Below are 16,661 nucleotides of genomic sequence, written 5' to 3'. Positions count from 1 at the left end.
CCCAACAATGCAGTCTGTTTTACAGGGACTGTTCAGACGTGAGCTGGGCTGACCACAGCTGGACGCGCTCCGTGGACGCGCTCCGTGGACTGGACCAGGACACACCAACATTTCAACGTCCAGATGGGTGTGACTGACAGCTGGGTCAGCCAATCAGGGACCGGCGTGGTGCGAATCAAAACAAATATGGCTCAAGAGGAAACTGAAAAACATTTCTGCAGAGCGCCCCCTGCAGGCAGACTCAGAGGAGACGAGAGCGCCCCCTGCAGGCAGACTCAGAGGAGACGAGAGCGCCCCCTGCAGGCAGACTCAGAGGAGACGAGAGCGCCCCCTGCAGGCAGACTCACAGGAGACGAGAGCGCCCCCTGCAGGCAGACTCACAGGAGACGAGAGCGCCCCCTGCAGGCAGACTCAGAGGAGACGAGAGCGCCCCCTGCAGGCAGACTCACAGGAGACGAGAGCGCCCCCTGCAGGCAGACTCACAGGAGACGAGAGCGCCCCCTGCAGGCAGACTCACAGGAGACGAGAGCGCCCCCTGCAGGCAGACTCACAGGAGACGAGAGCGCCCCCTGCAGGCAGACTCACAGGAGACGAGAGCGCCCCCTGCAGGCAGACTCACAGGAGACGAGAGCGCCCCCTGCAGGCAGACTCACAGGAGACGAGAGCGCCCCCTGCAGGCAGACTCACAGGAGACGAGAGCGCCCCCTGCAGGCAGACTCACAGGAGACGAGAGCGCCCCCTGCAGGCAGACTCACAGGAGACGAGAGCGCCCCCTGCAGGCAGACTCAGAGCACGCGGGGTGGGACATAAATAAAGCCTATGTTTATTGAAGCAGATTCACAGACGTTAGACACAGTTTGTTTAAAACACAAACGTCCAATCACATTCAGTCTCTGAGCGGCGCCACGTCCTGATTGGCCGTCGCTGGTCACATGTCAGACCAGAGGATGACGCGGTTGCCCTTCTCCACACTCGCCACGTACGCGCCCGACGGAGACCAGGACACAGAGTTTATGGCAGAACTGAAACAGAGAGAAGCGTCACTGATCCTGCGCCTCAAACTCAGCTCAGAGCGCGGCCTGCCATTCCCCAGGGCCAGTCATTACCTGATCTGCGTCAGTCATGCTAGCAGTTAGCCTCATCGGTCTGCACAAGTTTAAAGCCGTTTATTAAGTTCATAATGACAACACACAGAACTGTCCACAGCTGTGTAAAGCAGACGAGATGTAGTTTGTGTTGGCATAGTGACCAGCGTTTGTGCCAAAGCCTCTGAGCGGGGGCCCGAGCCTCTGAGCGGGGGCCGACTGAATTTTGATATGAAATCGGATCAGACTCAGCCTGGGGAATGACAGCGTCGCTGACGTATACATTTATTTGATTTTCAAATATATTTGTTCTCACTTGTGATTCCTGTCGAGGACTCGGTCCACTTTTCCCGTGAGCACATTCCACACGTAGAGAGCGCCATCTGCTGACCCCCCGGCCACATAACTGCCATCAGGACTGAAGGAAACAAACAAAGTGTTTGACCATTATAATCTGCATTTACACTTAGGACTGAGGTTTAGCACAGGAGGAGTCTCTAAAGAGGAGGAGGGAGGAGTCTCTAAAGAGGAGGAGGGAGGAGTCTCTAAAGAGGGGGAGGGAGGAGTCTGTAAAGAGGGGGAGGGAGGAGTCTGTAAAGAGGGGGAGGGAGGAGTCTGTAAAGAGGGGGAGGGAGGAGTCTGTAAAGAGGGGGAGGGAGGAGTCTGTAAAGAGGGGGAGGGAGGAGTCTCTAAAGAGGGGGAGGGAGGAGTCTCTAAAGAGGGGGAGGGAGGAGTCTCTAAAGAGGAGGAGGAGGAGGAGGAGGAGGAGGAGTCTCTAAAGAGGAGGAGGAGGAGGAGTCTCTAAAGAGGAGGAGGAGGAGTCTCTAAAGAGGAGGAGGAGGAGGAGTCTCTAAAGAGGAGGAGGCTTCTCTAAAGAGGAGGAGGAGTCTCTAAACAGGGGGAGGGAGGAGTCTCTAAACAGGGGGAGGGAGGAGTCTCTAAACAGGGGGAGGAGTCTCTGACCTGAAGGTGACTCTGGTCCAGTCGGCTCCACATTTAAAGCCCGGGGCACTGAAACAAAAACATTTTAGAAAAAGTTTAGACACAAACAATTAGTGGTATAATACTGTAGTACTGCAATACTACAATACTAGCCTCCGATGTTAAATACTACAATACTGTTCCCGTATGCAGTATTGCAGTATTCTTACGGTAGTTATGGAGTCTCTGGACCAAAGTCTATAGCACTGCATTAGCATTAGCATTAGCCTTAGCAGTAGCATTAGCCTTAGCCTTAGCAGTAGCATTAGCCTTAGCAGTAGCAGTAGCAGTAGCAGTAGCAGTAGCAGTAGCAGTAGCAGTACCTGAAGGTCTGTCGCACCGCGGTCGTCCTCAGGTCGATGATCTTGATCACGTCGTCTCTGGAGCAGGACAGCAGCTCCGTCCTGTCGTGGTTCAGGTCCAAAGACGTGACTCTGCCCTGGAGCTCCAGCTCCCTCACAATGCTCTCTGACCTGAGGGACAGGGTCAGAGGGACAGGGTCAGAGGGGCAGGGGTCAGAGGTCAGAGGGACAGGGGTCAGAGGGACAGAAGGACAGGGGTCAGAGGGACAGAAGGACAGGGGTCAGAGGGACAGGGGTGTGTGTCTATATGTCTGACCTGATGTCCCAGAATCGTACTTTCTTGTCGAAGTGTCCGCTCATCACACACTGCTCTGTGCACACGATGTCGTTGCAGCTGGAGCCTGCGAACACCGTCTTCATACCTGAAGCACAGAGACAGTCACTTTAAGGGTCATGTGACTCTGTCCTCGGTCCAGTGCAGGCGCGGTCACGACGCGCTGACCTTTGACCCTCACGGGGAGTGCGGGGCTGAATAATACCTCCTGTTTATCAAGAGACTGCGCCAACGACGAGACATTAACACGAGATTAATATAATTATTTTTATAAAAATCATGTTCATTTTATATAAATCTCATGTTGATGTTATGAGATCAATATAAAATATAAAATTCATATGAGATAAATTTGAGGAGTTTGTGGATCCCAAATGAGGCGGTTCAGTGACCCACTCCAGACGTCTGAGGTCTCCGTCTGTTATAGACGTTTTATCCTCAGTTAAAGAAAAACTCACAGGTCACAGAAATAACTGGAATCTGACAAAAGTAATAAAAAAAAATTCAATGAAATTTATCAAAAGTCAGACATTGCTTTTCAACCATGATTCAACAGAATTAAAAAAATAAACTCATGAAACAGGCCTGGACTAAAATGAGGGTTCCCCTAGAAAAGACTGAAAATAATGTGACCAAAGGGACATGTCCAGGGCGTGTCACTGATTATCACAGGTGTCTCCAGTCGTGTATCAGTCTGTGGGCCTGTATATGTGAATATGTACCACACTCAACATGGACCAGAGGAACCAAAGAGTCTCAGGAGATTAGAAACAACATGATAGACAAGCATGTTAAAGGTAAAGACTGTAAGAACATCTCCAAATAAGAACATCTCCAAATAAGAGCATCTCCAAATAAGAGCATCTCCAAATAAGAGCATCTCCAAATAAGAGCATCTCCAAATAAGAGCATCATGTTTCTGTGACTACAGCTGCTCATATTATTCAGAAATGTAAGATCCATGGGACTGGAGCCAAACTCCCTGGACGTGGCCACAGGAGGAAAATTGACAAATCAAAGAGACGGATTATACGACTGGAAATAAAAGTCCAGAAAAACTTCTAAAGAGATTAAAGGTGAACTTCAAACTGAAGGAACATCAGTGTCAGATCAAACCATCCGTCGTCGTTTGAATTTGCCAAACTACATGTTGACAAGCCACAAAGCTTCTGGGAGAACGTCCTATGGACAGATGAGACAAACATGGAACTTTGTGCCAAGGCACATCAGCTCTATGTTCAGAGGGAAAAATGAAGCACATCGAGAAAAGACAGTGTCCCGACTGAAACATGGAGGAGGCTGTGATGTTCTGGGGCTTTGCTGCGTCTGACACAGGGTCTTGAATCTGAGCAGGGACAATGAAATCTCAAGATTATCAAGAGATTCTAGAGAGAAATGTGCCAGTGTCAGAAAGTCTGGTCTCAGTCTCAGGTCATGGGTCTCACATCAGGACAAAGACCCAAAACTCACAGATAAAAACACCAAGAGGCTCAGAGGAAACACTGGACTGTTCTAAAGTGAAACTATGAGCCCTGACCTAAATCCTACTGAGCATCTTTGGAGCTGAAACATGTCTCTGGAAAAGGCCAAACCTGAGACAAATGGAGCAGTTTGTTCATGAGGAGTGGGTCAAAACACCTGAGAGGAGCAGACGTCTCACTGACAGTTACACCAACCGTTTGATTGTTGCTTCAAAAGGTGCAACAGAATATTAAGTTAAGGGAACCATCATTTTAGTCCAGGCCTGTTTCATGAGTTTATTTTTTTAAATAATTCTGTTGAATCATGGTTGAAAAGTAAAGTCTGACTTTCACTGGTTAAATCTCATAGAATTTTTATTATAACTTTTGTCAGATTCAAGATGTTTCTGTGACTATTGTGAGTTTTTCTTTAATTAACTGAAGGGTAATAATTTTGTCCACGTGTGTGTCGCCCTCCGCGCGGCTATAACAGAGTCACTGTATATACTTAGCATTAAAGTGACGTACAGACTTTACTCTTGAGGTCCCAGAGTTTGAGCGTTCGGTCGTAGCCTCCAGAGACGATCCGAGCGTTGTCCAGGAGGAAGCGAGCGGACAGGATTTTACCGCTGTGTCCAGTCAGAGTGTGCTGAGGACAAGAGGACAGTGTTAGCACGTTTATACACATGTATCAGAGGACAGCATTAGTAACCTGGTAACCTTGGCGATGTTAAAATAGGGCCTCCGACGTTAAAGCTAACGCCCGACGTTAAAGCTAGCCCTAGCGCTGTACCATGTGTGCGGCGTGTGCCAGGGGTCAGATCAGCAGCAGTTACAGAGCAGCTCTTTATAATCATTTATGATGCGTTTGTTCATTATTTTAAAATGTTTGATTTATTTGATTGGTCTCAGTGAAAATGTCAGATCACAGCTCAGGCCCCGCCCCTTCAGCCTCTCCCTCCGCTGTGATTGGTCTGTGGGGAGTGACCTCATCACTTCTGAGCCTATAGGAGCTTAGTACAGGCCCTACATGCCGTGATGTCACTTCCTGCTGCTGTGAGCGCGCCCTGAGCCAGCATGAGTCACTGGAGCATGCTGGGAGCAGAGCAAAGGCTCATGGGAGTTTGAGGCCAAAAAGAGGGGTCAGAGGTCAGACCTTTTACTTCAACATCACAGACCAGATGAAAACAAACTGATGATGATATTACATTATGGAACGTAAATGAAAATTCAAATGAATTACAATAATAAAAACACTTTCTATATGTAGAATACTTCAGTTTGTGGTGTTTTAATATTTAATTAAATTAGTATTAGTGAATTAGTGATTACAGAAATATTTATACAGTGTTTAACATGTGACATCCACCTTCCTGTCCACTGTCTGACCCCTAATACTCTGACCTCCGCCCCACCACGAAAGTGGGCGTGGCTTAGAGGTGAAAGTGGGCGTGGCAGATTAAGGTCAATAAAATGTACACATTGAGAGCACAAACCCGGAGCCTGTAGTCGTCCACGGTCCAGATGCGACTCGCAAAGTCGTTGGAGGCGGCCAAAAGATACGAGCCCTAAGAAAAAAAGAAAACACACGTGTCCAACACGATCTGCAGCTTTACACGTTTACACATTTATCAGAAAACACACGTGTCCAACACGATCTGCAGCCTCGTCTTCATCACACTCACCGTGCTGTCGAAGTCGATGCTGGTGACCCCGGCGTTGCTCCCGGTCAGAGCTCCTTTGGCCTCACACCGACCTGAACAACAAACTCATTTTAACATTTAAAGAGGGGGCATTACACCTCTGTGGGGTTAAAGAGGGGGCATTACACCTCTGTGGGGTTAAAGAGGGGGCATTACACCTCTGTGGGGTTAAAGAGGGGGCATTACACCTCTGTGGGGTTAAAGAGGGGGCATTACACCTCTGTGGGGTTAAAGAGGGGGCATTACACCTCTGTGGGGTTAAAGAGGGGGCATTACACCTCTGTGGGGTTAAAGAGGGGGCATTACACCTCTGTGGGGTTAAAGAGGGGGCATTACACCTCTGTGGGGTTAAAGAGGGGGCATTACACCTCTGTGGGGTTAAAGAGGGGGCATTACACCTCTGTGGGGTTTAAAGAGGGGGCATTACACCTCTGTGGGGTTTAAAGAGGGGGCATTACACCTCTGTGGGGTTTAAAGAGGGGGCATTACACCTCTGTGGGGTTTAAAGAGGGGGCATTACACCTCTGTGGGGTTAAAGAGGGGGCATTACACCTCTGTGGGGTTAAAGAGGGGGCATTACACCTCTGTGGGGTTAAAGAGGGGGCATTACACCTCTGTGGGGTTAAAGAGGGGGCATTACACCTCTGTGGGGTTAAAGAGGGGGCATTACACCTCTGTGGGGTTAAAGAGGGGGTATCATGTGTCCCCCCCCCCGTGCGTGTGTCCCCCCCCCCGTGCGTGTGTCCCCCCCCCCCGTGCGTGTGTCCCCCCCCCCGTGCGTGCGTCCCCCCCCCCGTGCGTGTGTGTCCCCCCCCCCGTGTGTGTGTCCCCCCCTGTGTCTCATACCAGCGATGACCTCCCAGAGTTTGACCTTTCGGTCCATTCCTCCAGTGGCCAGGAGCCTGGAGCCAGGGCTGAACTTGACCGCATTGACCTCTCCATCGTGGGCTTCCTGAGACACACAAGACATTTATCAGACCTGTGACCTCTGACCTCTGGAGCACCCAGACCTCCACCTGAAGAACTCGTCCAAATGACCTGAGCAGACGGTCAATTCTACATCCTGTTTAAATACACAGGGTCAGAGGAGCAGAGGGGTCAGAGGAGCAGAGGGGTCAGAGGAGCAGAGGGGTCAGAGGAGCAGAGGGGTCAGAGGAGCGGAGGGGTCAGAGGAGCAGAGGGGTCAGAGGAGCAGAGGAGCGGAGGAGTCAGAGGAGCGGAGGGGTCAGAGGAGCGGAGGGGTCAGAGGAGCAGAGGGGTCAGAGGAGCAGAGGAGTCAGAGGAGCAGAGGGGTCAGAGGAGCGGAGGAGTCAGAGGAGCGGAGGGGTCAGAGGAGTCAGAGGAGCAGAGGGGTCAGAGGAGCAGAGGGGTCAGAGGAGCAGAGGGGTCAGAGGAGCAGAGGGGTCAGAGGAGCAGAGGGGTCAGAGGAGCAGAGGGGTCAGAGGAGCAGAGGAGTCAGAGGAGCAGAGGGGTCAGAGGAGCAGAGGGGTCAGAGGAGCAGAGGGGTCAGAGGAGCGGAGGGGTCAGAGGAGCGGAGGGGTCAGAGGAGCAGAGGAGTCAGAGGAGCGGAGGGGTCAGAGGAGCAGAGGAGTCAGAGGAGCAGAGGGGTCAGAGGAGCAGAGGGGTCAGAGGAGCAGAGGGGTCAGAGGAGCGGAGGGGTCAGAGGAGCGGAGGAGTCAGAGGAGCGGAGGGGTCAGAGGAGCAGAGGGGTCAGAGGAGCAGAGGGGTCAGAGGAGCAGAGGGGTCAGAGGAGCAGAGGGGTCAGAGGAGCAGAGGGGTCAGAGATAGGACCAGTTGTGGTTAACAGCAACAATACTAATAAAAGTAGAAGTACTTACAAATACATGCAGAGCGGTGCGTAAAAGTAGAAGTACTTACAAATACATGCAGAGCGGTGGTGGGGAGGCGCACTTCCGCACACGCTCCAGCAGGGGGCTCTGTGTTCTCAGGAGAAGAGCTGAGTGAGTTTGTGTGTCTGCGCCTAAACAAAGACGACATCGGCGTTTGGTCATTTTAAAGTCGTTTGTTTCAGAGAGAGGCACAGATTTGGAGGTGGGAGGGCATCAGGTTTAACACGTGAAGTTCATTTGGGTTAAAACAAAACTGCTGCTTCACAAGGTCCAAGGAAGTTTTGATTTAAAATTTAAAACTGCATCAATTCAAATATTAGCGTGATACTGACCACACGTGTGTCCACTCTGGAGCCGGGCACGGGGGCCCACAGAGGGTCAGCTTCACACTCAAAAGGAGTTTAACAGTTTGGATCATTCTTTTCAGTTTCAGATTTCACTCGGTGGCTGTGACGTGGCGGTGCTTTGAACACAACATAATTGGACCAATCAGAAGCAGCTCTGATTAACGTTATTGGGGAATCGGGTTTAAAGGAACCGTTTGTAACATTTAGAATTTTATAAAGTTGATCTGATTTGAACAGGTTCACCTCAAATGTGACAAACAGAACTTTTACAGATTAGAACAGGACGTGTTAATGACAAACACATGAACCAAAATATATAAATGACGTCAAGACAATTATCCAATCAGAACGCAGAATGAGCCTCACATGACTCATTTGTGTTGCCAGGTTTAAAGCTGAAATCCAGTTGTTTTAAATCTAAAACTCTGAGTCCTAATTGGCTGCTGGTGCTGGGGTTTAGTGACCAATCAGGACTCAGAGAATCAGCCAATCAGGACTCAGAGAATCAGCCAATCAGGACTCAGAGGGCGTGTCTCAGTTGATGGACAGGCTTCTGTACAGGTCAGGGCTCTGGAGTGTAGTTCTTTTAAACTGTAGGGGGCAGTATACAGACAGTTCCTTTAAACACATAACTTGTATCTGTTGAGGTAATTACAGAAAATTAACAGTTTCATCTTTTATTTAGTGAAAGGGATTATTATGTTAAAAAGTCTAAGTTTAAAGGTCCAGAATCACAGACCTGTGAGCTCCACCTCACACATGTTTAACACACAAACCTGCAGAGTCTCAAACTGAAAGCACTCTGTTCCACCTTGTGATGTCATCATGTGATACAGGAAGTGCTCCACTGTGTTTCTGAAGTGAAGGTTCACTAGAATCATTTATTTCAGCCCTGGAAATGCCCATCTCTACTGAACTAAAGGTAAAAGGAGCTGTTAACTACCACCTGATGACATCACAAGGTGGAACAGAGCATTTTGGTCTTCGTAGATGTGACAGACTCATAATAAAGTGTGACTCAAACATGTGTGAATGAAACAAAACACAACTCCAGGTCTGTTTCTGAGGAGGAAACGGCATTAGAACAGATCAGAGCTGTGGACAGGGCGGGGCTGTGGACAGGGCGGGGCTGTGGACAGGGCGGGGCTGTGGACAGGGCGGGGCTGTGGACAGGGCGGGGCTGTGGACAGGGCGGGGCTGTGGACAGGGCGGGGCTGTGGACAGGGCGGGGCTGTGGACAGGGGGGGTGGGGCTTCACCTGGTCAGAGGATGTAGTCCAGGCTCAGAGACACTGGAGACATGACAGACCAGAGAATGGACAGACACGAGGAGAGAGATTAGAACAGAAACGTGGACAAAAGGCTTCAAATGAAACTCAAAACAGATGATTTTACACATTTGACCAAAACATTTTTACTTGGTTTGGCCGTTTTTTTAATTGGTTAGTGCTGACAGTCTGGAAGGACGGACGTGAACACGTAGCTATGCTAACATGTTAGCGTCTATGAACAGGCCTACAATGTGACTGTTTTAAGGTGGAAGTTGAGATGAGGCTGTAAAAAAGTTACTTCTGCAACATGTTAAACCCAAACCTCAACTTTTAAAAAACACACTGCTACTGAACCAATCAGAGCAGAGCGCCTCTATGATGTCATCAGTGTGATTCAGAACTCTTCTTCTTGTATTTGTACCTTCTCTTTACAAACGGACACTTTTGGTGTAAAAGTCTTTATATTTACAGGTGTGCTCTTAAATGGAGCCAAAGTTGACTCTGTGCACAGTAGCATGCTAGCTAGCTCACCGTGTGTCAAAGATTATGCCAACGTTTATTAAAACTGTAAAATATGAAACAGCCCATTACATTTAAAGAAGAAAAATAAAACCCAGTTATTTTATATGTAGAATATTCAGTTTTAATATTTATTATGTCTTGAAATTAGCATTAGCCCTGAGACACAAACACAGCTCCTGTCCACTGTCTGACCCTAACCCCCTGACCTCTGACCCTCCTGCAGCTCCTGTCCACTGTCTGACCCTAACCCCCTGACCTCTGACCCTCCTGCAGCTCCTGTCCACTGTCTGACCCTAACCCCCTGACCTCTGACCCTCCTGCAGCTCCTGTCCACTGTCTGACCCTAACCCCCTGACCTCTGACCCTCCTGCAGCTCCTGTCCACTGTCTGACCCTAACCCCCTGACCTCTGACCCTCCTGCAGCTCCTGTCCACTGTCTGACCCTAACCCCCTGACCTCTGACCCTCCTGCAGCTCCTGTCCACTGTCTGACCCTAACCCCCTGACCTCTGACCCTCCTGCAGCTCCTGTCCACTGTCTGACCCTAACCCCCTGACCTCTGACCCTCCTGCAGCTCCTGTCCACTGTCTGACCCTAACCCCCTGACCTCTGACCCTCCTGCAGCTCCTGTCCACTTCTTGCTTCTTGTTTGGTGTTACTTTATATTTACAGCAGGTTTGATCGTCTCGGTTGAAATGAGGATCAAAACATGTCACACTTTAAACAGATTCTGACGCTTCACTTTCAAGTGTTTTCACTCAAACTCAGGTCAGTGATGTAATGTTGTTGTATTGTGATTTTAATGTCTCTTATTCTGTAAAACACTTTGAAAAACTGTACAAACTGCTAAATAATTTTTATTGTTTTCATTTTTACCCAAATATTTGCTCTGCTCAAATATCTGACCTGACTTTGATATTCTAGAAACAAACTCGTGTAAATATTTTAAACTGAGCCTCAGAACTGAGGAGGAAACGTGTTTGGGTTAGAACTGTGGATCTGTACAGTGAGCCGAAGCCTTTTATGAGCCGCTGTACGAGCCAAAACAGGAAAAATGTTCCACAGTTTAAAGCTCCCAAAGGTTAATTCTGCTTTTGAATAAACCTTTTGTTTTCTCTTTTTTACTGTGGAAATGCCCTGAAAATATGAAATACAAATATATTCTGTAAAAAAAATTCTAAACTCACCCAAAAATGTTTGAGATGGAGTCGAGCAGTCCTCCAGGGGGCGCCTGCGTCTGCTTCTTACTGCTGTAGAATAAAGGCATTGTTTAAAGATTTATTCTGGAGTTTTATAGATTTTTAAGCCCATCTGAACAGAGGCACATGTACACGGCTCTGAGCTCGGGTAAAAACAGAACTTCTCCAAAACCATGAGTTCTGTTTAAATAAAAAACTTGTAAATTTCAACTTCCTCAAAAAAACTCATGAAGGAACTGCATTTTTCTGAGCCTCAAACCACAGAGCGGCACAAGCACAACATCTGATTTAGTTATAATCTGTGGATCATTATGTCATAATTAATACATTTTAAACCACAATATTCATCTAAAACGACTTCATAAAAGACACAAGTTCAATGACTTCAGCGTCAGACTGAAGACGATCTCTGGGACAGTTTTGACAGTTACAGCTCCTGTTGGACTCTCCAGTCTGAGTTCATCTACACCTCCATGTGTCTCCTCTCACTCTCAGAGTTAATATGTCACTTCAATCTGGAACATTCCCAAGAGCTTTGAAAACTGTGGTTATCAAGTCTCTCCTAAAGAAGAGCAGCCTCGATGCCACAATATTGAACAATTATTGATCCATCTCAAATCTGCCGTTTCTAGGCAAAGTCCTTGAAAAAGTATTTTACCAACAGTTTATTAACTTTCTCCAAATGAACGAACAATGAACACAACAATAATGTGTCACACACAACTCTGCAGACGAGTCAGATCTATGTCTCACTGCAGCAGGTGAATATGGACCAGTGGATTCACTGCATCAACAGATCAGTGTGTGGAGGAAAAACAACTTTGTCCAGATAAACTCAGACAAACACTTCAAGATCTAATGAAGATGTTCTGAATGCAGAAGGTAAACGAGGAGTCACTCTACGTCTTTTAGAGAGAAGCAGGTTTGCCGTGGTCCAAACGGCTTCAAATAAACGAGCTCCTGAGCCACTCACCTGTGAGTGAGTGTGATCTGTGGAGAGGCGAGGCCTCACCTGTGTCCTGGGAGGGGACTCACCTGGACGTTCGGCTGAGCGTTCTGTGCGGTGAAGTCTCTCCTCCTCCTCCTTTACTCGAGTCTTCAGCCAAAACCTCGATGTCGTCGTCTCTAGAAATAAAAATAAAAACATGTGTCAGGTTTAAAACAACAGGAACATGAACGGCTCACGCCGCGGGGGAACGGCTCACGCCGCGGGGGAACGGCTCACGCTGCAAACGGGGCCATACAAATCCTCAGGGGTGATACAGTGTGAGGTGTGAAACTTCTATATATACACTTGTACATATAAAGTACATAGTGTACATATACTTGTACATATAAAGTACATAGTGTACATATACTTGTACACATAGTTCCAGAGTGGTCACATAACCGTGTCCTTACGGGTCGATGGGCAGAGGTTCTTTGGCGGCGTCTGCGAGGTCCTTCTGCAGTTTGGCCTGTCTCCGTCTGAAACACCATGAGTCTGGGTCAAACGTAAAACTGATTATAAACATTTTATTACTAGTTCTTGTCCTTATAGTAGCCTTTATAACAGCCCCGCCCACACCGCTCCCACCCACACCACCCCCACCCACACCACCCCCCAGGACCTGAGCCTCAGTACTAGTACTAGTACTAGTAGTAGTAGTATTTGCAGCTCCTGTACCTTGTATCCTTCTCGTTCTCGGCGTTGAGTTTGTTGGCCTCCTGGGCCTTCTCTGCCATCCATCTGGACACCAGTTCCTGGTTGTCCTCTGTGGTCTTCCTCAGTTTCTCCTCCAGAGCGCTGAAGGTGATCTGTAACGCGTCGTACTCGTCCTTCAGAGTCTGATTGGCTCGTTCCAGCTCCTGAACGACAGAAATAAACACGTTTAACAAAGGACAGAGAACTTAAATCCTGAGACGCGCCCACTTCCTTCTCCAGTTTTATTTTCTTAGGACTCGTAGGATTTGGCAGCGTCGTCATTTTGGTCCAAATATAAATGTGCTGCTGTGATGTGCATCTGTCCACAGGGGGCGCTACAGCGGTGCTTTGTTGTGACGTTTACGCCGACGTCAGCTCCACTGGACGTGTTTCTTTTATCAAGTGGTTTAAGATGAATATTGTGATTTAAAATGTAAAATGTAATTTATAAATGTAAATCATAACAAAATGATCCACAGAGATGAGAACCATAGAGACACAACAGGACTAAAATCTCAAAAGGTCTCAGCTTGAAAACTTGAGATCAGCGTCTGCCCCGCCCCTCGGCCTCTCCTCCGCTCTGATTGGTCTGTGGGGAGTGACCTCATCACTGCGGAGCCTATAGGAGCTCTGTACAGGCCCCACACGCCGTGATGTCACTTCCTGTTGCTGTGAGCGCGCCCTGAGCCAGCGTGCGTCACTGGAGCATGCTGGGAGCAGAGCAGAGGCTCATGGGAGTTTGAGGCTCTTCAGAGGGGCGTGTGCAGCTCAGACCTTTTACACGTCATCATCGACCTTGAATGTGGCAGTTTGAGTCAATGTTTCAGTTCTTTTCCTCAGTTTTGAGTCGGTTTAACAGTTAATCACAACTAATCAATAACTGAAACAGTCAACTCACTTAATAATTGAATGATCGTTAGCGTACAGCGGCCTTCACACTGTTCATTTCATTAGATGAACACGGCGCACTGCGAGCGGCTCTGATCCATCGAGCGTCCCGCCGCCACGAGGAACAGTCTGCTCCCTGTCCACTGTCTGACCCTAACGCCCTGACCTCTGACCCCAGCAGAGAGCAGGCTGTCCCTCTAGTTGGCTCTAGCTCACCATTTAAACTCACCTGTGAAGTGATTCATTTAACTGAACGGAACAAGTCACAGACTCTGACCCGCGGAGTCCGTGACCTGCAGAGTGTTCATTTTAAACAGTGTGACCTGCAGAGTGTTCATTTTAAACAGTGTGACCTGCAGAGTGTTCATTTTAAACAGTGTGACCTGCAGAGTGTTCATTTTAAACAGTGTGACCTGCAGAGTGTTCATTTTAAACAGTGTGACCTGCAGAGTGTTCATTTTAAACAGTGTGACCTGCAGAGTGTTCCTCAGCTCTCGACAGTCTCCCTCCAAAGAGCAGATCTGCTGCTGATGCTCCAACATCCTGCAACACACATTTAAACAGTGAACAGCAGGACTCTGTCCTACTCCCATGAGTCATATCTGTGACGCGGCGTCAGACGCTTGTTCTGATTCAGCTCCACATCATTATAAACAGATTCAGAAAAGGTTCATTTTTGTATCAACACCTGCAAAACCTGAGGATCTAGTATCGATTAGATCTATTTTTCGATTCTTTTGACAGAGAGTCCTGTTTAACACAAACGCTCCATGATTTTTAAAGAAGAGTGAATAAACATGAACCCCCCAAACGTGAGTTAAACGTTCTCACTTTGCCTCGTTGCTCTGGATCTCCTTGTCCTTCTGTTGGATTTGGTTGTTCAGGTCGATGACACTTTGAGCCAACTGAAAAAAACAAGCAGACTCAGAGTTAGGAGCCACCTCTCTGACCCCTCCCCTGACCTCTCCTCTGACCCCTCACCTCTGACCCCTCACCTCTCCCCTGACCCCTCACCTCTCCTCTCTTCTTGTGCAGCTCCGTCAGCTCCTCCTGGTGGCGGATTCTCATTTGGGCCATTTCCTGTTGGAGGGCGTCGCTGCGGCTCGAGTCTGAACCAGCGCTGGAGACAAGAGAGGAGCGGTCAAAAAAAAGGAGCGGTCAAACAGAGGGAGCGGTCAAACAGGGGGGCTATTAACTGTAACATAACCTATTCAGATCAGCAAGTTTTAAATATTTCACTTTTTTGCTGCTCTGAGTCCCTCCTCCCGTTGCTCTCTGTGCTAAGCCCCTCCCCCTTCAGAGCACGATCACAATCAGCTGCATCGCACTAATGAAACTCCTGCACATCACACCAGGTTTGTCACGTCATAGTGCACAGTTTGTCATGTTTTTGTTTATTTATGGAGGATTGTCGTGTGGAGCGTGGGTGATGCAGGCTTGTGGGCGGAGCCTCGTACAGACTCATACTGCTAACTGTAAGGAGTGTTTGAATAGGACAGATCACTAGATTATTCAAACATGCATGGACAACATCTAAATCCTCTTCAGTGCTGATTGACAGGTGCGCAGTGCTGATCGACAGGTGCAGGCCTCACCTCCCATCGTGGGGTCTGGGGGCGTCGTACTTGTCGCTCTGATATCGCTCGGACAGAACAGCCTGTAGGTCGGCCTTCTCCAGGAGACGATTATCTGAAAAAACAAACACACACTTAAACACCTGGAGGACTGTCATAGAGGGCGTCTGCGGGCGTCTGCGGGCGTCTGCGGGCGTCTGCGGGCGTCTGCGGGCGTCTGCGGGCGTCATCCACAGATTACAGAAGTCGTCTTTATAAACTCACACTGATGGACGATCTCTTCAAACGCATGTCTCTGGACTCTGTCTCTTAGTTTGAGCTGCTCCAAAACATGTCTCTTCCACTGGCACTCCACCCGCCTCTCCGCCATGTCCAGCTGTAGAAAACAAACACACACATAAGTACGTTATCCTCCTCCATGTTGAACGTCCTGCCGTGGTCTACACTCACTGAAGATGCACCAACAGGACCTTTAAAAGTGTAAACAGGAACCAAACCCGGAAAAGAGGAAAAAGTGGAAGTGGAACATTACGAGATCCAGACACATTAACCTCACACCTCATTAACACTCCTGGGAGGGCATCTGACACACACAGAGGGAGGGCATCCGACACGTCCATTTAAATTGACATTTGGATTTGATTGTGATTAAAAGTGTTCATAGTTCTTACAGCAGATCCTTTGGTCCAGGTCAAAGTCTGGACTCAGCTGTTTCACAGACTGAGTCACTTCCGACTGACTCCTTTGCCTTAATCAACCTCACATGTGTAAACAGACACCGGGGGGAGACACCGGGGAGGGGACACCGGGGGAGACACCGGGGGAGGCTGCGGCTCCTCCACACACACCGGGGGAGGCTGCGGCTCCTCCACACACACCGGGGGAGGCTGCGGCTCCTCCACACACACCGGGGGAGGCTGCGGCTCCTCCACACACACCGGGGGAGGCCGTGTCTCACTCGGGCCTGGCTGTTTACCTCATTGGACAGTCACGTGTTTGGGGCAGAAATGTGTTTATGTTGGATAAATGACCCGACAGCTCCACTTCTTTAAACCAACTCAACTAAATACGACACACGAGCCGGTTATTTCACTATAAACCTGTTCAATATTTACTTTATGAACGCACCAAAGTCATAAACCTGGGACATTTTGTCACATTAGTCTATAAATCTCAGCCGTGGACGTGATTGCAGTGACTCGACACGTTAGCCTAGCATGCTAACACGTTGCGGTGATTTTTGTGGATTTAAAGGTACAAACTCACATCATGTACCCGGGTCGGGACTGGGGCTCGGTTCAGCGGGTCCCGGGGGGTCCGTGCCCGCGGGTCAGGGCCACACACGGCGGGGGTTTCGGTGTAAAACGCGGTACTTTTGCTCTTTAGCCCACATCTGCAGCTTCTGTAGTATCGCTCCGACACAGCGCCATTTTGGCTCTGAGAGGGACTTCCGGGTCGGCGCA

The 16,661-nt window shown here is 48.9% G+C and overlaps 1 protein-coding gene and 1 non-coding gene across 5 annotated transcripts; both read right to left on the bottom strand.

Moving 5' to 3' along the window:
- Positions 1-800: 800 nt before the first annotated feature.
- atg16l1 (ATG16 autophagy related 16-like 1 (S. cerevisiae)) lies at positions 801-16,650 on the bottom strand. Of its 4 annotated transcripts, none has more exons than XM_033977075.2 (21): positions 16,465-16,632; positions 15,463-15,574; positions 15,220-15,313; positions 14,639-14,744; positions 14,456-14,529; positions 14,098-14,167; positions 12,719-12,900; positions 12,454-12,519; positions 12,088-12,177; positions 11,041-11,103; positions 9,321-9,353; positions 7,744-7,846; positions 6,712-6,817; positions 5,848-5,918; positions 5,659-5,730; positions 4,691-4,811; positions 2,685-2,790; positions 2,390-2,539; positions 2,049-2,096; positions 1,402-1,503; positions 801-1,022 (listed from the first exon to the last, which is right to left on the bottom strand). In XM_033977075.2, the coding sequence occupies exons 2-21, from the start codon at positions 15,566-15,568 to the stop codon at positions 929-931; spliced, it is 1,857 nt and encodes a 618-aa protein (XP_033832966.1). In that variant the 5' UTR covers positions 15,569-15,574; positions 16,465-16,632; the 3' UTR covers positions 801-928. The 4 variants fall into 4 exon arrangements, with proteins under 4 accessions (XP_033832966.1, XP_033832967.1, XP_033832968.1 ...); XM_033977076.2 differs by having other exon boundaries at positions 11,041-11,100; positions 16,465-16,625; XM_033977077.2 differs by lacking the exon at positions 9,321-9,353 and having other exon boundaries at positions 16,465-16,650.
- LOC117380871 (small Cajal body-specific RNA 6) lies at positions 13,258-13,532 on the bottom strand. Its single transcript, XR_004542206.1, has one exon. It is a non-coding gene; the product is annotated as a small Cajal body-specific RNA 6 (non-coding RNA).
- Positions 16,651-16,661: the final 11 nt, after the last annotated feature.

The sequence above is a fragment of the Periophthalmus magnuspinnatus genome, chromosome 13 (genome assembly GCF_009829125.3).
Source record: "Periophthalmus magnuspinnatus isolate fPerMag1 chromosome 13, fPerMag1.2.pri, whole genome shotgun sequence".
Taxonomy (NCBI): Eukaryota; Metazoa; Chordata; class Actinopteri; order Gobiiformes; family Gobiidae; genus Periophthalmus; species Periophthalmus magnuspinnatus.
Note: the sequence above shows the minus strand (reverse complement) of the source record. Positions and strands in the feature narration are given on the sequence as shown.

Bases quoted from the DNA above. Each gene is read 5' to 3' on its own strand.
- atg16l1 (XM_033977075.2), bottom strand. From the start codon at position 15,568: ATGGCGGAGAGGCGGGTGGAGTGCCAGTGGAAGAGACATGTTTTGGAG. The intron at 12,520-12,718 runs GTACAGGAGCTG...ATGGTGTTTCAG, and splicing joins GAGAACGAGAAGGATACAAG to ACGGAGACAGGCCAAACTGC. The intron at 5,919-6,711 runs GTATGAGACACA...TTTGTTGTTCAG, and splicing joins ACTCTGGGAGGTCATCGCTG to GTCGGTGTGAGGCCAAAGGA.